The sequence below is a fragment of the Nothoprocta perdicaria genome, unplaced genomic scaffold (assembly GCF_003342845.1).
Source record: "Nothoprocta perdicaria isolate Ctin4 unplaced genomic scaffold, notPer1 scaffold_343, whole genome shotgun sequence".
Lineage (NCBI taxonomy): Eukaryota > Metazoa > Chordata > Aves > Tinamiformes > Tinamidae > Nothoprocta > Nothoprocta perdicaria.
In genome coordinates, this window is record NW_020455581.1 from 394,115 (window position 1) to 414,216 (window position 20,102).

Sequence of the window (20,102 nt, forward strand, 5' to 3'; positions counted from 1 at the left end):
ACACTGGAGAAGTTGAAGCCTCTTTAAATCAATAGCACAAGATCTAACCAAAACTGGCACTCAAAATAAAGACAGGCAGGAAGTTTTTGGAAGAAAGGTTGTTGATCAAAAATAGTCAGACAGACAAAAAAAAAAAAAAAAGGAAAAGACAAAAAAAAAAAGATGGCTGCAAAGCGCAGAACTGAGGCAAGAAATCACAGAATCACTATGGTTGGAAAAGATCTTTAAGATCATTGAGTCCAGGTATAAGCACTTCAACACCATGCCTGTTAAATCATGTCCCTAAGTGCCTCATTTACACGTTTCTTGAACACTGCCATACCAGAAATCAAATTAAATCAAACATTGCAAAGGAAAATAAAGAGCAAGCAGTTCTTCAGCCACATAAACAAAAAGGACTTAGGAGAAATTATGCCACTATGCAGGAGGTTGAATGGAGCTTGAGGAAAAAAAAAAAAGAAGAAAAAAGAAACAACAAAAAAACCAACAAAAATCAGATATGTATCAAGAAAAAAATGGATCATTTTTCTTTTCAGAAAGGGCTATGATATAAAGGATGGAGTTAAGATTAGGATACAGCTGAGGGGAATGTAATAGTGGGAATATAAATTACCATTTCTTGGCATGAAACAAAATTTGCGTAGYTTATTATACTGTAATTGGCAGGATGGAATAAACTTAAATTTCAAAGTCCCGATCCAGAAAAATGAGGTGTGCTAGCAAAAATGTTCTAGGTGAACTTTTAAAAAAAGTGAGGAAATATTAAGAATTACAGGACCATTTCAAAATACCAATTGCATGCAAGGTTTTAGTGTCAATTCTGAAGGAAAAGAAACGTCATGGATAACAACAGATRAAATATAAAATATTTACCAAAAATTAATTAGTCCAGACTAACTTAGTATCTATTGTACTTATGTATTAAGGGGCCTAGCAAGAATTCCTTCTRTATGGATATGACTTAACAGGCTAGAAAAAAGACCTGGCTATATTAACTGATCCTATAGAAACCATGACCCACCAGAGAAAAGAACATCAGAAAATTAAGTAAAAGATGAATTTTGGCAAAACAGTTGAACTACCTATAAATAAGTTCAGATTGCAGAAAGAAGTCATCTTCTTAAGCACCAGCAAATTAAATCCTGCAACGGTTTTACAGTATGAGAACTGGGGACGGAGACCCGACCTCGTTTCAAGACAGCACTCAACAGGTTTGCAAAAAAATCATAGAATCATAGAATCACAGAATGCYYAAGGTTGGAAGGGAYCTCAGAGGTCATCTAGTCCAACCCCYCTGCTCACGCAGGGTCACCCAGAGCACGGGGCACAGGGCKGCATCCAAGCGGGTTTTAAAGATCTCCAAAGAAGGAGACTCCACAACCTCCCTGGGCAGCCTGTGCCAGGGCTCTGKCACCCTCACTGCCGAGAAGTGTTTTCTCAAGTTCCTGTGGAACTTTTGGTGCCTCAGCTTGTGGCCGTTTCCTCTAGTCCTGTCGCTGGCCACCMCTGAAAAGAGGCCGCCCSCTCCTCCTCACTGCCTCCCTTGAGGTATTTATASACRCTGATCAGGTCCCCCCTCAGCCTCCTCTTCTCCAGGCTGAACAGGCCCAGCTCCCTCAGCCTTTGCTCATGGGGCAGATGGAGAGTGGGTAGCACATACTGGTAAAGGAAAGGGCTCTGTACCTTAGATTCCTTGTTGTCTTCTGCCTCTTACTGAGCCACAGATGACTGAGATCCTGATTTCCTAGTTTCAATGGGAAAGTAATGGTACCAGTGTTCTTGGGAAAGGGACCTGCTTTTAGGCCAAGGCACGAAAGGCTGATGTGGCAAACAGGAGGAAAAATAACTATACGCAGTGTAATACATTGGCTTTCAAAACCATCAGTGGGCTGATACTTACACAGCACTGAGATCATCAGAAATGCTAAGGAGCTAATCCAGAATTCTTAGAAATGTGGAGTTCCGTGTTTGCTCATAGGTTATCGGATCAAGTTCCATGAACAAGGGAAACATCTTCATATAAGCTGGTCACCCTGGACTCCTTTATACTCACTAAAGAGAACCAGACAATTGGGGTAAAATCTGGCTGATTTATTTTAGCTGTTACTTTAGAGCACTCMACTTTCAGAAATGCTTACTTCTCTCTGCTGGCTAAAGCAGTGCCTATAAGTCCCATAAAGGGAATCTATGGAGAGCTTCAGGTAGGGATTGGGATCCCTTCAGGTAGGCATTAGGATCCCAACCCAAGTGACTTGGAGAAGCTTTGAATATGTCCAAGGAGAGGACACGGTAGGGGCAACCTTGCCCGTTTCTAGACAGGCTGGCTGAAGAAATTAGAAAATGCCTCGTCGGAAATAACAGCATATGTTTTATTATTCCCACTTCCTTGTTTTTCTGCTATAAAAATGATCATGAGTTTTTATGGTATTCCTATGCCAGGAATGTCTGTCAATAGATCTTTCAGTCCACACAAACATCTGCAGTTAGTTACATTAGTCAGGATCCAAATCCCAGGGAGATCCTGCCCTGATATTTTTCAAGGAGTGTTTTTGCCAGCTTCTATTCCCAGGATACGCTGGATTTATAGCTACATCCGACCTGGATCCGACCTGGGGAGAAGATCGTAACACGCATTTGCAGACTCAGTGCCTTTTGTGCTGGGACAAAGTCCTTCCAGTGGGCTTAAGTAACAAGCCATTAATTTGTGCTAGCACATTTCATTAGCAGCAGGAAAGTGAACTATTGTTGGACAGAATTTGCTGTTCTGTGTTTTTAATTATGCTGTTTGACCTACATCTTTTGTGCTATTTCCTCACTGTCCAGCCATGAAATACGACCTCAGATTAAAATACTAACAGAACCTGTTGTCAATGGTAATTCTTGCTGTGGCAATTTCACATAACTCAGCATAAAAGAACTAGGATTTGGAGTAAATAAACCAATTAGTCCTTTTCTGGTATCAGCGCTTGTTTTTGTCTGCTGCCCTTCATAGTCATATTCAAAACATTTATAAAACAAGTACAGTTTCATCTGAGCAAACAAACAAAAACATGGGAGATACAAATCAAAACAAGGAGCTGGGGAAGAGCAGAGCAAGCACTTACTTTGCCAAAGCATATTGTTCTTGTAAATACAACTGCTYTAACCACTACGCTTTCTCCAAATACATTTACAGAGTTCAAGGCCTGAACGTTTTCAGAGCATAAAAAGTGAAGCACTCAGATCCCAGCAAAACTCACTAGGATCGGAATGCCTCCTTCTCCCAGGACCTGAATCTTGCAAATAGTTGATGCACAAGGTGAACTTCACCACTGAAATTACTGCCCAGCTGCTCCTTGCTGCTCATTTTTAGGAAGATTTAATCTTACGAGGTTGACAACTGCCTCAGACTGTGAGTGTGCTCATAAACAAACACATAAGCTGGTCTTCCACRTCGCCCTGATACTGAGATACAATCTGTTATGTGATTTTGCAAGCTAAAGAAAATTCTTTTTCTTTTTTTCAGGAATGCAATCACTTYATATTCAGTTTGACTCTCAGCCCACACTGAAGTGCATCCACATAACTTTACTGTGTGAAACAAATACACTAGGGAAACAGTTCCAGAAGAGGAGCAGGAAGCAAGTTATTAAAATGCAACAAATTTTTTCAATTTGAAATAAAAGAGATATAGAAGACTCCATATACTTTCTACCTATTCATATCATTCCTCTCTCAAATCATAGCTCGAGGCTCTGGGTTACACAGATTTTTTAGCTCACCTTCCTCACTTCAAGTCAGCCAAAGATCCAAATTACCTACCCACATTTAGAAGATCGATGACTCAGTGTTTCTGCCTTGCAAGCACCATCCCATATTGTACCTGGCTCCCTGCCCCAAAGGCACCATCCCTCCTTGGCAGCCACTGAGCAGAGTTGTTCGTATGGTTTTTAGGCATTTAGGGCAAAATCCTGGCAATCTTTTCTGTGTCAGTCGATCTCTGATGACCCTGTCTAAGGATGGGTCTCCAGATCGGATATAATGCCTTCAGGCTCCCCGGGATATAGAATCACAGAATCATTATGGTTGGGAAAGAGCTTTAAGATCATCATGATGCAGCCCTTTCATGCCCAGACACATAAAAAGTTTTAGAGATTATTTAGCTACCTCTAGGAAAGGCTAAACTTATCTTGTAGCAACACAATGCATAAAAAGTGCAAATATTTTTGGAAAAAACACTTTATTTTGTCTCCCTGATCAGTGACAGCCATGTCTAGAAATGCATAGATCTACTTCAGAAACTCTATCTATGCCAATAAATGAAATGCTGTTTCAAACACCAATTAGACACCTTCCAAATAAAAGCAACGTTAGGGACACCTTTACACAAATGTTCAGAGGTACGTTTAAGTGCTTTTAAGCGTGCAAGTTTTCCTAGGCTAGAGGTAATCCATAACTAAGAAAGGTTCCTAGACAATTTAAACAGAATGAGATAAATCTGTCTCCAAATACCAGTTAAGCAACTTGGTCTTCCATTGCTCTGTAAAGAATGCTCAGGGCCTGTAARAAACAAGCAAACAACCAACCATCCCCACATGCCCACAAGAAAAAAAGCCCCTGCACAGAACTTCTGTTAAAGATTAAAACAGTTTATTCTAAATTTTAATTATTGTCTAAAAAAATGCAGTCTTTCTCCTAATGCGTGCCAGAGCAAAAGCTATCCAAAGAAGCAACTTTCCATTAAAACTCAGTGCTATTATTAGCTTCTCTTGAAACCCTTGACAACAGAGCATGTCTCCAATTTTTATTGTCTCATCTACATAAGGACTTGAAAAAAAAAAAACACTATTTGCTTTTAGTACCAGAGATCAACAGCAGAATTTCACTAATCCATCCTATGAAAGCTATTCTTCTCTACCACATGTGATCACTCAGGAAAATCATCATGAGTACAAGGGTGTTTTCATGGCTGAGCTGTAATCTTGCCTCCTCCAAGGTAGAATGGAGCCTTTAGGAAGTTACGGGAGGTTTTATGGAGCCATTCAGTTAAATGTTGTATTACTAGCTGTAATAATACAGCTAGTGCAGCCGTATGCTGAAAGCACTTGCAATACAGCAAGCACATTTCTGAAAATGCCCTTTTTTCTTTCTCCCTTGAGCCATCCTGGGGGCTGATGGACAGAAATGCTACAGAGCTATAACCATTGCCCTGGAAAGAAAAAAAGACTCCAAACAAGCCCCAAAACCTCATAAGCCTTCATCCTTCCCATTTGCTTATTCACCTCTGCTCCTTAACCCTCTTGTTTCCTCTCACGTCACACTCAGTACCACAAGTCTTCAGGCTATTAACACTGTCAGTAAAGCTTACAGAGTAGTAATAATAACAATAAAAATAGCAGACCATACACCCTTTTCAGTCTCAGTTGCAATGACCCAGCTCTTCAGTTAGAGAAAAAAAAAATCCCATCCCTTTTATTGGAATGGGAGCACTGGTTGAGGTTGCACTGGAAAAGTCTTGGGGGTACAGAGGTAAATTCACAGATTGTTAAAATAACATTTTAAGTGTAAAATAGGTACCAAGCTTTATTTGACACAGTAATAAGTATGCACTTCATAAATACATTAAAAATGCTTTATTATAAGTCAGTGTAGTGGAACTAGAGTCAGGCTACATGAGAGTTGATTCTGAGGTGAACAAACAGACCTACTAGCATCRAGGCAGCTTCAAATGCAAAATGCTATATCTATTTTATTTTTAAAAGCCACTTAATGAAATTCAAAACTGACTAGCTTCTAGGCAACTTCAAAGGCTTTTAACGTGGAAGGTTTTACAATTATTGCTCCCACMTGATATCATCTCTTTTCAGTGTAGACTGAAGTTTCTGCACATTTTTTAAGAGCCGGAGAGAGCTTTTGCTTTTCTGTCCAGGACAAGCCTTAGGCTTACTTTCCCCTTTAGCAACTTGACTTTCCTTTGTTTCCTTTTGGTCACCACATTTTAGTTTGACGTGTGCTGCCTCTTGCTTCAATTTTTGCGTTTTCTGCTTTATTTTCTGGAGCTAGAAAGAAAGATTGCCATTATAACGTTGCATATTTAGAGACAGATTGCTGTATAGTTTACCAGATTTCAACCAAATTCATAACACACCTTCAAAAATGCTAAAACCTACTTTCTAGCAAGTGTACAATTATCTTGTTGAAACAGAAAATTGACCTTGCCCACATTCAACAGGTGGCTGAGCCTCCAAAACACACATTCACACACACTCTTCAAGGTTTATAARTGAGAACCTGAATACCATCTGCTGTCACCCTTTCTGTTTATCACTATCTTTTTCCATTTCCAATGGAAATTTACTCTAACCAAAAAGGAAAGCTACAGGATGAACACAATATATTATCAGTCACCCTAAGTAGTTTACTTGGAAGGCCTCTGGCAAGATATATAAACAGAATAAATATGCTTGAATTACCACAGAATGTGTTTTTTTTAAAAAAAAAGTCAAGAGAATGCCTTGACTCATATTCGGCATGAAAAGGTCACTGCTAAAGATAGAATTATGTTGGAAGTGTCCCACATGACAATTTAGGCTTCAAATTCATTTCTAAAAATGAGTAGCTTTAATTGCATTCAGGACCATATCATTAACTGTGAGATACCGAGATAGCTACAGCATTTCCAATGTGAAAGGTTTCAAATACAAAAATGTGTATCAGAAGTAGAACGACTGCCTTGTGCAGAACACAACTGGAAGGGTCTGTGCGTGGAAGCACCCGAAGAAACAATATAGAGCCAGAGGAGTGCTCTGTATTGATAACCAGGCCATCATGGGCAGCAGCCAAACAGATAAGCAGCAGGATGTGCTGTTCACATCGGGGCCAGAAGGCATGGGCTCCGATAAGGCCACACCACAACACAGACGACGTGCCGTTCGTGCTCCTGTCATCCCCAAAAGCAAGAGGAAGGCAAACTGAGGACACATAAAGTGGAGAAACAAAGGTGCTTGAGCTGCCTGTTGTCTCAGGATTCATGGCGGGAGAAGCCAGTGGATTCTGAGATTCAGAGAACCATGCTGTAATAACTGTTGACTCTTCAAGAGTTTGTGAGATTTACCCAAAAAAAAAACCCCAAAAAACAGTTGTCATTGCCAAGCAAGAGGAATCCAAGTCAGAGAGCGAGGACTCAATAGTCAATGGTCTATGCCCATGTCACTAACATGTGACCCTGACAAGACTGTTTTGACATAACCATCTTGGTGCTTACAAACATGTGCACAGAAAATGTCAGATTAATAAAATATATCAAAGAACAAATGCAAGTGAAATAGTCATAATTAAAGTACTTACTTATAAATAAAGATAATATTTAATTTATCTTTTCCTTCCATAAGGTCTCACAYAGTTTTGTTTTGTTTCCCATACAAGCCAAGTTCTTAGATGTACCTATTTATCCTGAAACATCAGATGGAGGAACAGAAAACTATCAGATGGCACTGTGGGTTGTATTTCCTATCACATGTTCCAAGCCAAGCTGCTCCAAGGGGTTTAAGCAGCTCACCTACAGATTTTATATGGGCATACATGCATGCTACACTGTCACTGTCATGGTACATATGTCTAGGAGCTAAGGAGACAAAGACTTGCCCAACTATGACTTCAGAGAAGCTGCATTCAGCCAAATATTTGGTTAATAAAAGGGCTCAGCATCTCAGTAATGTAAAAAGACACATAAACCAGGCAGTATAGGAAAAAGAGCTTCAGTTTTGTTCATTCCTGTACTGCAGATGTGCCCCAAGACCAGAAGTTTTCCTACTAGCATACACATGTGGCTGTCAACTGTAGGCACGTTTTCTTAATCAAAGGAAGAACTGGACATACAAAACCATTCAGCAACCTAATCTGAAGTCACCTATATTTGAACACCCTGACTTAAGCATTCCAATGACATTTTAACTAATGACAACAGGARGCAGAGTTGTAGCAATCATTCAGCCAGTGTGTTACTAGCTAGACAGCTTACATTTTTTCTTACACTAGCCTGATGCTTTTTCAGTTTGGATATTTGCTCGCCTTTGATCTCCATTTTTTTCACAAGGCAATCCAGCTGCTGTTCTAGGTCTTCACGAACTTCAGAGTTGTGAGTTTCCTGTATCTGCTTTGAGAGTTCTAGATGTTCCCTGTTAAAGACAAAAAAAAAATAGTGCTCATTATATAGCCCRAAAGATTTACTCCAATACTTTTGATTGTACTGCATGTGTTGCTAGTCATCTCCTCTGGAATATAACAATTTAGTATTATTTACCCTCTCACACAATACACATTCATATGGAATATATTCACACTAGAAAGGAAGTTTTTTCCATTGCGTCTGATTTTCTTATTCCAAATTTTTAGCTCATGTGCATCTTATAACCTTCCCACTAGCCACAACCATAACAAGTACATGTGTAATTCTGTGCAAAATGAGAATTTGGAAAGTGAACAGAAGCCAACAGCAGCTACGCAATGCAGTATTTTCACCTCCTGCCCAGTTTCGTGCAGACTTTGGAGACTTAATATACAACAAAAAAGGCCTTCTTTAAGGCCTACTACATGCAAAATTCTAGTTCTTCTGAGAGATCATTCCAATTAAAACATTCTGCTCAAAGATCAGCTGCAAGGTGTGCCTCTTTGCGGGGCTAATCAAAAGGAACAGTCTAAATGTTTTGATATCTGCATCTTTGTAGTAGTCAAAATAGARGAAACACCTCTCAAAAAGGCCCTATATAAATAATCTCTATCCAGAGGTCATAGCTTCTTCTCTGACTTCTGAGTAAACTGTTGCTCCTCGCAAATTTAATTGAAGTGACTGGCTATTTATTAAATAAATGAATTAATAAAATTGCCCTTGGGTTGCCATTTCATTAGTAAAAGCACGAGTGCTTTTCAAAGAAGAATTTGGCTGCCTATATAAATTAATCCACAGCTCCCAGGATAAGAGCCTAGAACTTTTCTTTCATTATTAAGATGGAAATCTTGAAATGCTTATAGAAGTTCAATACGTACTTTGGATTATACGTGGGAAGCACAGAGTACCAGGGATTAATGAGCACCAATGGGACACTAAAGGTTTTAAAGCAGTGCCAACATCCTAAGTGCTTTAACAAACACATCCCCTGTTCAACTAAGAACATGGCTGCTTGAAATCCATCCTGACTTGTAAGGCCTGAAAGATACATTTAATCCTGTCTCATGTTTTAGCCTCTCCAGGCTCTGCCCATTTCCTTGTCAGGAGGCAGGAATGATGTGTCCCTATTTTACAGCCCCATTACAGCACTGGCAAGTTCTCCTGCTGTCGATAGAGAACAAATCCCAGAGTGTCCCAGCACAAGGACTCATCAGATATGATAGTGTGGAGGGAGCATAGGATGAGTGAGGTCAATGTAACATAGGTTAGACTTTGTGACAGGACTATTCCTACCAGTGCTGCAGTAACCTCCGTGGGCTCCCAAATCGACAGCCTGCTGCAGGCCTGCTCAGTGCTAGGACAACCTCTGCAGCCTTCCCCAGCAGAACAGTCTTGGTGGACTTGGTAGAACTTACAGTATGCTTAAAAATTCAAAAAAAAAAAAAAAAAAAAAAAAGCTCAGACCTGAAAAGGAATTTTATTTGCTGCAGCTGTTCCCTTAGCAGAAACCAGTTAAGCACAGGATGTGAAAGGAGAAGAAACCCTGTTCAATGTTGCTTGCTCACAAAATCAGTTAATCACCAGAACGAAACCAATTTCCAAATGAGGAAAATCCTATTAATCAGACCCATTCAGACTGTTCTCCCCAGTAACAGCCTGACACCTCCAACCAGCTAGGTTCAAGTACAGCCTGCCTGACACTTCCCAGTGCTACCACTGAAGTCACTTCTAATACCAGAGCTTACTCACAAGCTCATTTGGCCCAGCTCATCTTCTATGGCCAACAGAATGTCAGAAAGATTCCTGGTGACAGCAGACGACGTGGAACAAGAAGATACAGACTTTGAAGCAACAGTTTGTCTTGAACTTCCACTTGCAGCTCCCTCCTGGCCTCGTGATGAGCAACGAGGGTTGCGATGCTTCATAATATGCAGCACACTTTGTACGTTTGCACTGACAGAGTGGCTGGAGCTGGCAGACTTAAAGAAGAATTATTAAGTGATTAAAAAAAAACTACAATGAAGAGATTTATTAAAGCTGGAGATGTCAATTTAGTAAGAATGTTTATACTCACCTTCCCAGCCACAAAAGGTAGCACACCAGCCCTAACGTGAAATTGTGGAAGGCACATTTTCTTCACAGCAGGATTTTTCTTCCATAAGATAAAAAGGAAAAGACAAGAAATACCAATGTGCTGGCCCAACAGTAAAATCCTGAACTTACCAAAACACAACAGTAAGATTCAAATAAACAAGCAGTGAAATGCATCATCTTAGTTTCTCTCTTAAAAAGATCCATCTCATATGCGGAAAATGTAGGATTTTCCAACAATAACAGCTAAGTAAATTTTATTCCAGATGCACTTAGCAGATAGTTTGACAAATAGATTAACATTAGAAACTGGGCATTGCTTACTTAAGTTTGCAAAAACAGAGTTGCAAAATTTTGACCAACATATAATGTGTGTTGCTAAATGAATTCTCTGGATTTCGACATTCTCCTCCACAAAACACCATTTTAAAACTGCTTAGTTCAATTTGGTTTTGGAACTGATTTTTTTCCAGATAAGCTGAAAAGCAGCTAAGATAGGCCAAGGAGGCAGGCACTAAGACTGTAACAGAGGTTCCTGTCATGCTGGTGAGGGTGCTAATAGCCTTATTCCAGCTTTAATTACAAGGCAGGATTGGGGGGTTAGAAGAAAGAGGTATTCAGTGCTGCTCTTCCTTTGGAAAGGGAATACAGCATTGCAAACAAACCCAGTGCCTCTTGTGGTACCACTTTCTGCAAATTCCTCTCTCCGTGCAAGTCAGATCCCATCAGCAACAGTACGCTAATGGCAACYGTCCTGTTACCTTCTTAGTGTTCTTCTTCTTTCTAATTTTGTTTTGGGGTTCATTTTGAGATGAAACCGAAGACAACAAAATTCTATTTATCTCAAACCCAGTTTGAAGCTGTGGGAAAAGGCAGAAAAAAAGAGAGTCATTTAATGTAATACCAGAAGTCTGAAATCACACGGTCTGATTAACGCCCTCCTTCGTGCATGGATGAGAATCAATTAAGGGCACTATTAACTGTTCTGTTTGGGAAGCATAAACTACAATAACAACAAGAAAGAATAGATTACTAAGAGAGCATGGTATTGGCCATGTCTTTGGATCTTACAATTTTAGGGTGGACRGAACTGAGCCCATCCATGTAACACTGCTGGACACTCCAGGGACTGCTCTGCAGTTTGAAATTGATATAAAGACCAGTGATAAGTACGGAAAACACTCATTCCCGTTAGAAATATGACAAGGACTGTGTTTTAGGATTTATTGCAGAGTTGGATGAACAGCACTAGAAGTTTACCGCTAATGAGAGACTATTCTGGCTTTACTGTCAAAAAGWTGTTGAAGCAGCCACAGTCCACCTGCTGTTTCCCCCTGGAGATCCAACAAATCAAAATCAACCCTGCAGTGAACTTTGATAGGAGCAACACTCATTTAGGGCTCAATTTACTACACTTTCTTGAACACTTGTTTATAGTACTGCTAAGGTCAGACTATCTGCTCTGGGAAAGTTGCTCTTGCTATGTTTCTCAAAAGATAAAATCTCCATACTAGGCTTTCTGCTTGGTGGCAACAGAAATAGTTCAAGAAACCCCCAAAACTGCAGCTTTTCAGCTGTGTCATTCTGCTGGAAGTTGGTCATGTCTCTGGGCTACAATCTGCTTGYTATTTCAAGGGTCCCAGACTGATGAAAGCCAATGGGCCTTGGAAGAGTTACAGAAAGTGACTGCAATACGGAATTAATTTAAGCTGTTAGCTGTGCTTACAGCTAGGTTCTTATAATATTATTCTTCAGCTTTCATTCCCCCCTTGGGAATGTTGCTACAAACTGCCCTCTTTCAAATTGGCTGGTACTTCTCACAAAGTGAGGGTTAGGAAACCTGAAGTCACTCTGCRCCTTTCACAAAAGGTCACTGTTTTTCTTTGATTTTGCTCCCTGGGCAATACTCCTCTCTCCGTTGGATRCTAGCCCCACAAGAACAGCCTAGGAACTCACAAAACAGTGAATTATTCAAACTCTCATTTAACAAACAGTGCAACAGTATCACTGATGCAAGACTTCTCCAAGAATAATCCAGCATATCAGATTSCAGCAAATCTTCAAAAGATGAAGACAAACCAAACAACCAACCTTAGGTGGTTAGTTTCTTAAGTGATTTGCTTTCTAATTGCTGTAAGCTAAAGTTATCTGATTTAGTTGCAGTTTCTTTACAAATTCATTTTCTACTCTGATCAATTATAGCAGCTTTATGGCTGATGAACTGTACTATTAACAACAACCAGAGTCTTCCTTGAGCAAGACCTGCGAGACACCAGAGAAGTTTTCTATTATACAGTTTATACCTGATTAGTCCAATTAGCATTGCAGGAGTTCTTCCTAGCTAATCATCATGTGGAATTTTAAAGTAATAAAAGAGAACAGGGAGAATAACTTACTTTAGTAACAAAAAAGTTAAACTAAAGCCTTTTCAATCTACCTGAGCAGCTTTGTCTTGTATTAGCTTGCGCTGATGTTCCTCTTTACAAAGCTTTTCTTCTAAGTGTTTGATCTTGTCCTGAATTTGAAGGCAAAATGCTTAGTCACACTCCAGTCTGTAACACTGAATCAGAAGTATGAGATTGCTTGCAGCTGTAATCTAGGATAAAACAGGACTGTTCTGAGCCTTCCTTAAGGCCCAGAATGAAAACAAAAAGACTTAAGAGAAATGAAGCCAAGATAGGAGGCATTCAACAAGCTGTGTTTTATTATCACAGCTTTAGCAGAGGAAACTTCTGCAAAACTTAGGACTATTAATATTATGCCATATAAATCATATCACATGAATGACTTTGAGACTGTCACTTCATGCTTGCTTACTTCTGCAATCCTCTGAGTAGCAGTAAGTTTGAGACAYTGCTTTTCTAGCACGTCAAGCTTTTCAAGTTTCGCATGCAACTCCACCCGGCTCTGATTTTTCTCCTTCTGAAGCTGAGTCTGAGAAAAGTAAGCCAAAGTTGAGTTGGTAGCTGAGTGAAATTGTTTCAGACAGCAAAACAGTGAATGCTCCACTGTAAATACTTTTACCTAGTTTAAGTTTCATATTTTTTAAAATTACAAAGTGATGAAAAATACCAGGCAGACAGAGACAACTCAAGTCTCTAGCAGTCTCTGTCTACCAAATATGCAGGTATTGACATGATTTTGCTCATCAGGAATTCCACCTGGGAAGTCTTTTTGTACAATTCATTGAGTGGTTGGCATCAGCAAGTCAGACAGTAAATTGCTAATTTGCTGTCCACTTGAGCAGAGCTGAGGAAGAATGAGGGACAAACAGTTTCAATCTTACACATTTCTGTACTTTTGCACTGCATTACTCCTTTGTTAGTTATGTTAAAAAGCCTTACCTGCTGTTCTAAAACCATTTTTCTCTCCATCTCTGCACTGGAAACCATTTGCTTCATGTAATCCAGCTGTTTCTCCAGCAGGGAGCAGCGGGATTGTGCTGCATTTAACTGCACACTTATATCTACAGAGAGACTCAGAGGCATTCAGTACAGCAATAACAGTTTTAACAGCAGTAACATGTAGCCAGTCTATCAACTCATTTGAAGAGCTCTCTAGTCCCCAAAATATGAAGGCAAGGTTTGTTGGACTCAACAAGACACACAGCTAAAAATGTATAAGACATAAAACCCCGGATGCTTCTTTGGAGCTAGGCACTAATATGATTTCCAAAGGTGGAAGCACTGAAATTACTTTCACCTATACCAGTAGATATCTAACTCGGATTTGGTTTCTTYCTCTCCCCTCACTTCTTCTCAAGTTAGCAGTGCTATACAGGTAAAGAGCTGTTTGCTTATTTTAAGAGTTAAATACACCACCTGAAATTTGCTCCTTCTTTAAAAGAGCATTGTGGTGCAAACACTACTTGATTAATATACATAAAAACTGGATTTACAGTTATCAGGCAGGACTACACTACCTGCCTAATTCTGAAGCAAAAAGAAAGAGGGATAGGAAATGGTGTTAATTAGCAACTTGCCAAAATAAGCATTCCCTGGATTACACAGCCTTTGAGTTGTTGCGACTCCTCCTTATGACTCAGAGAAATACCTTTCCTCTGTTGCATCAGGTCTTGATGTGAGATGTCCTTTTTGTAGCATTCCTGCTCGAGGGCCTTCTTATACCGAGCTGCCTCTGCGGAGAGGCTGCACAGGTTCTCTTCAGCCTGCGACCGCTCCAGCTCCAGGCGGCGGATCTTCTCTTGGAGGGTTTTCAGGGCCGACACCACAGCTAGCAAACAGGGCAGCAGTTACACTCTAAGCTCTTAAACCCACTCTTTATTCTTATTATTTTTGTAAATCACTTCAATGAGCAGAATACTATCTGGATTCTAGATTTTACCATCTTCTTGGGACCTCCCCTAAAGTGAATAATGYTTTTTTCCCAGCAAAGGGACACAAAAAAACGTATCTAGGAAAAAAATAATGCTATATAACTGAGCTATAGAGCATAGGTCCTATGAGCAAAGCTATTTTCATAAAGGTCAGTAAGCACAAAGAAATCATACCAAATTAAATAGGACAAAGCCTAGCACCTAGGACTATGAGTATCTGCTTKCACAGAAGCAGGGAGAAGAGGTTTCAGAGTAAGCTCATGAGTTTGGGTGTAATGCAACTGATTTGGACAGATAATAAAGACACTGCAAGGAAGGAAAGAGACACAAAGGAACCTTTTAGTAGAAGCTTTGCTGTTTCAAAAGGTAACACCTGAAATTTCTAACTTCCAGCATCAAATGATATTTTAAACCATAAAAATGAATTTGCAAGATTTTGCTTTGCAACTGAAAGAAAAGCCAAAAGTACATCAAAAATAAAATCACCATTCCAACTTCAATTATAAGGGAAAGTCTATCAGGTCTGCAGAAATCATATATACTTGTGGGTACCTAAGGTATGTTCTGTAACAAATGAAGTGTMTTTTCTGACATTTCCCAAACTGTAATATTTTCCCTGTACCAGTACTCTGTGTGGAGGAATACTCAGCAAAGAGCATTAAACTCATAACTGCATTATACTGCACATTTTAATACAAAACCTCTCAAACTCAATCAAAGTAAGGAAAAAAACATACTGGCTTTCTCTCGGTGCAGTACAACTGGCCTTTCAGGTAGACTGAGCATCTGTGCTAGAGACAGCACGTGATATCTCTCCTGACTGCCTCATTATGGTATTGAGAGTAAATAACTTGCAAATGTAACAGAACTGGGTGCATATTTCACACAGCCCAATATTCTGATACCTGTTTTCTGAAGGACTGCTTTATTCACAAGATCTCTCAAGAAATCATACCACACAAATGGCTTAAAAGTCATTTTAAGCTGGAGGGAGTTAAACAACCCTGTGCATGGCCAACCTCAAGCCAGAGGAGCACACTAAGGAACTTCTGTTGTCGTCGGTTTGAAGGCATGAGGTGCTTCTGCTGAGTTTGAAACATTCTCCTTGGCCTTCAGAGGAAGTCTGACAATTTTAAAGTTAAACAATTTTCAAAGCCAAAGTTTACAAGGATGTTCGAAGCCCTGCGGCAATTTCCATTCCAGACGTATGACTTCAGGGACTACTCCCTCAGGACACATATACATCCTGTCCCAATGTCAGCCTGACAATCACAGCAGGTCACTGAACAGAGTAAAACAGAATGGGSAGTTTGCTCCAGAGATTTCACGTGGAACAATTAAAAAGACCACTTTATGGATATAATTTGGCTGTACCTTGGTTGCTGGGGAGAGGTGATAGCCCGTCACCAGCAACAGCTGCCACCTCCTCGGGTTCTTTAGAAGCAAAGGTTGCAGGATGCATTTTATCCGACGGCTGAAGAGAGCTTCCTATGAACCTGCACTTTGATTCAGAATCCATAGTCTGCAGGGAGAGAGACAGATAATGCCAGAATGACCTTAATGAATTATGTAACACTGACAATGTTTTTAGGGTGCATCGCTGGACAGCCCCTGACTCACCTGACAGACCCTGTCATACATACATATATACCCACACGCACAGGAATCTTTTATTTTAATGCAATTCCAAACCAAGGCCTTTTACACCACTCACAGTAGCTCTCCTCAACTAACTGAAGCTCTGTAAGATTTTTCTTGGTTATTTTTAATTATTTTTTCTTTTAAAAGTGGAAGATTAACACTTTTCTACTGTCTGTTCTACTACAGACTTGTGCACTTGCCTGTCAGTGCTCTCTGCACAGCTAGCACTGAGGTTTCACAACCTGTTCTCACTCACAGCCTCCTCAGTGTTTTGACACTTGTCTCGTTGCCTATGTGGGCACCTATAACATAGACATGGAGCCCAAACTTTAGCATGGAGATAACAAAAAGGATATTTAACATGCAATATTCCTTTGACTACTACCAATAGTGTTCACGTTACTMAACCTGTGTGTTCAGTCCTGTTTCTCCACTCCCTTTCTGTTATTTTCTCCTGAGCATGTGTGAAGGCTGMATTGTGCCAAGCAGTGATCCTCCTCAGTCTCCAAGAGGGCGAAACTTGCACAATGTGTCTCACTGAGGGGTGTAAAATACAGGGCAAATTCCTCTACGGTGACAGGGATGAGGCAGTGCCTGCTGTGAGCTGCTACCTGCCACAAAAAGGAGATACCTACTAAGAGGAGGAAGAAATCCTTAGCAAAAGTCAGGCAATTCTGAAGTGCTTTCTAGAAGTCACTTCTRCTGAGGGCAGGAGGGAGGAGAAAGGCCAGGAAGCCTAAGGGCCTTTCCCAGCGAGGGTGGGCACCTGCTTTAGGATGTCCTCCTTTAGAAGGATGGATGAATCCACTTCTTCCCAAGTACACCTGCACCTGAGGTTATTGCAGAAGGAAGCGGGGTACGGATTCAGGCTTTGCTATAGCCCCCATCTCTGGGGCACAGTGAATATCAGGTAATTTACTCCGCTAGCAAGGTACACCAGAACAAGAGACCAGGCAGCTCGTTAGGGCTAGTAAGTGCAATGTAAATTCACCCCTTCCTTTGTGTTAACTTTCTTTTGAAAACATCCCCCCCCCCCCCAAACACACACATGCTCTGCTCTTTGGTTGACACAATCACACCTACTGGATATTCCCAGACACTCCAAGACTTACCCATTTTCCCTTTGCTTCTCAAGCCCCACAAACTGTGGACAGAAAAACAAAAGCTTACAGAAGAGGCCCGTAAAAATGCTCGTGCACACACCCACCACAAACTTTCCACCAGCACCGTTAGCAGTGGAATGCAGCTGTGGAGGCTCGTGCATAGAGAGGCCACTTTCACTCCTGCCAGCTGCCCCTTTTAGAGGTTTGCCTAATCACACTCATTTCTCCGGCCGTACTCCGAGGAATCTGCGTTTCTTGCAAGTCTGCAGCTGCTGCRCATGAACCCGTTTCCTTTCCACCTCCAGGTAAACAAGCTCTGCTGTTGCCAAGGCGCCGACGACTGCGGGACGGGCGGTGAGCCGGAGCAAGGAGCCAAGCAAAGACRGAGGGAATAAAACACCGGGAAATTTGAGATTTTCTAAGCACATAAGTGGTGGAAAAAAACCCATCTATTTAGGGGAGGAAGGAATWAAAAGCTTTAGTTCTGTGGGGAAAGGAGGACTGAAGTGAGACAGGAGAGCCCAGCTCACTACTCCAGTGTTGGCAACCATCCAATCCAGTGTGGGGTGCAGCACACAATCCCGGGATTCTACCAGCACAGTAGAGGGAAATCAGCTGCAATCTGGGRCTGAACGGGAAGCTGGGGTGAGAACTCCCGAGGCTACGTGTTGCAGGAGAGCTCACGTTTGCAGGGGTGCAGGAATCCTGCTGTGATGCAGTCAGGGACTCTGTGCTGCCCCAGGTTGCCCAGAGCAGGAGGTGGTGCAGGACAGGCAGCAGGACCTGTTGCTGTAGTTCTCGTCCCCAGGAGACAACRCAGTTGCCTCAGTACAGGTTCTCCTGGTGTAGGCAAGTCCTTCAGTACCTTGGGAAGTGAATATCACTTGGAATAGCCATTCTGCACAGCACTAGTGCCTACAGCACCACAGCCTAAGGCCACGAAATGGGTGAAGCCTCTCGACACCTGGCAAAGGTGAGCAAACACCCTGGCCACTTTCAGCCCATGTGCACAAGAAACCTGCCAGGAAATAAGCAAATAGCAAAAATGCATCTGGAGGCCAGCTGCCCTGCCATAAACGTTTCCCACCGTGAACGTTTTGGATTAGTTTCCCAAAGTTTCGAGACAACCATGAAGGGCAGATGTGTTCCTTCAGGAGGGTTCTGCAGGCTGTGCCAGTTGGTGCCCATCCTGAGCTTGCACAGGGGTGTCCCCTTCAGCAGCTCCTCTCACCTGTGTGTGTCTGTGACTCTCTGGCCACGGAGGAATGCAAGCGAGCAGGAGCTGGGCACCTGCAGGCACGGGCTTTGCTATTTCATCATGCTCGTGCAAGCACTGATGCGATCCATCTTTATTTATTTTATTTATTTTATTTATTTTATTTCATTTTATTTCTTTTATTTATTTTATAACTGCTGCTGAATGTAGCCTGCACGGAATGCCAGAGCATTTCACCAGGCTGCAGTATAAAATAATTGCAACTGCAGTGGCTGCTGCCTGGCGCAAGGAAACATGCCAAAAGTGGGGAGTTATCCAACACTGCTAAAATCCTAAACGCTACAGAAAGACCTGTTGCAACTAGCTCATCCTCCTCCTTCCCTCCTTTCCGTTCCTGCCCTCCATCGGTAGCCAGATCCGTACAAGTTCCTCAGAAAAAAAACACATTCTTTTGAAGAGGCTGAAAATGTTTTGCCCCACATACAGCTTGCCACGCACTGTAAGGCAACGTGTAGAAGGGCATTTCAGGAGTGAACTGTTCCAGAGTCAGGGAAGAACAGTGGCTGAGCAGCTTCCCTAGGACTATACGCTGTAGGAATAACAGGATAATGTATAGGATGTGACACTAACTTCTCCAGTGTTCTTTACCTCCCAGGGGTCCTGGTTTACTCAAACTGCTGCAAGGGCAACATTTTAGCGCTTAAGAAAATAGCTGTTGTCAGGACATCTTCAAAGAGGAAAAAAGACGAGAGGATCAAAGCGCTATTCAGAGTGAAACACAAAGATGACTATCTTGTGACCTAACCTAACCTAAAGGGCACCCACAATTTACCATGTTTTTCTTTTTTTTTCTCTCATAAATTGTAAACAAAGTCTCAGATGAATCATGGAATGATTCACTCTTTATCTGGCACGTTAGAAGAGACACTTTGAAGAACKAACCCAACACCAGCCATACCAAAAAAACTCCCCTTATGCTGCCTGCTGCTTGTTTGAGTCAAATATTGTAGGGAAAAGGTTATTTAGAGGCTATTTGCATGACACAGCTTAAATTGGTCTATCTTTTCCCCTTTTACTTTCCAGGGAAAGCCTGATCAGCTGTACTAATAAATTATTTTAGCCTCCTTCTTCACAAGTAAAGAACAACCCTTCCTTCACACTGACAAAAATAAATGAATAATGGAGTAGGCAAAATTCAGTGGTGTTTTGGGAGCATTCGATCTCCTCCTGACACAACCACTTCAATTAGCTTGAAACATATAATCTCACTCGGGACATATTTAAGTAATTGTTTTTCATGTGACTTAGAAATGTGATAGTTGCAAAACTAATAGGAAGTAAAATCAAACGGAATCAATAAAGACTTCAGCATGTTTTTAAGTCCTGTTTAGGCCCACTTCAAAACAGGTTTTGAGCAAGTGACTAAATGGGTTGTCAGAATAATTAAGTAACTCGGTGGCAGTGGGGAGTTTTTTGAAATGAAATGACAAAGGCAAATCCATGGGAGTTCTCCTCTCCTCTCCTCTCCTCTCCTCTCCTCTCCTCTCCTCTCCTCTCCTCTCCTCTCCT

The 20,102-nt window shown here is 41.2% G+C and overlaps 1 protein-coding gene across 4 annotated transcripts in view; it reads right to left on the minus strand.

Annotated features, from left to right (window-relative positions):
* Nucleotides 1–5,434: 5,434 nt before the first annotated feature.
* CEP57L1 (centrosomal protein 57 like 1) overlaps nucleotides 5,435–20,102 on the minus strand; it is an 18,294-nt gene continuing 3,626 nt past the window's right edge. The window contains exons 1-11 of one of the 4 annotated variants that reach the window (XM_026043983.1): nucleotides 17,327–17,342; nucleotides 15,948–16,095; nucleotides 14,291–14,470; nucleotides 13,582–13,703; nucleotides 13,055–13,171; nucleotides 12,675–12,752; nucleotides 10,999–11,097; nucleotides 10,221–10,298; nucleotides 9,896–10,125; nucleotides 8,000–8,156; nucleotides 5,435–6,038 (exon numbers count right to left, since the gene is read on the minus strand). In XM_026043983.1, the coding sequence (XP_025899768.1) occupies nucleotides 5,814–6,038; nucleotides 8,000–8,156; nucleotides 9,896–10,125; nucleotides 10,221–10,298; nucleotides 10,999–11,097; nucleotides 12,675–12,752; nucleotides 13,055–13,171; nucleotides 13,582–13,703; nucleotides 14,291–14,470; nucleotides 15,948–16,092 (1,431 nt within the window). In that variant the 5' untranslated portion in view covers nucleotides 16,093–16,095; nucleotides 17,327–17,342 and the 3' untranslated portion in view covers nucleotides 5,435–5,813. Of the gene's footprint in view, nucleotides 6,039–7,007; nucleotides 7,432–7,999; nucleotides 8,157–9,895; nucleotides 10,126–10,220; nucleotides 10,299–10,998; nucleotides 11,098–12,674; nucleotides 12,753–13,054; nucleotides 13,172–13,581; nucleotides 13,704–14,290; nucleotides 14,471–15,947; nucleotides 16,096–17,326; nucleotides 17,343–20,102 lie in introns of those variants that run through there. The other 3 variants (XM_026043984.1, XM_026043982.1, XM_026043985.1) reach the window with 3 other exon arrangements.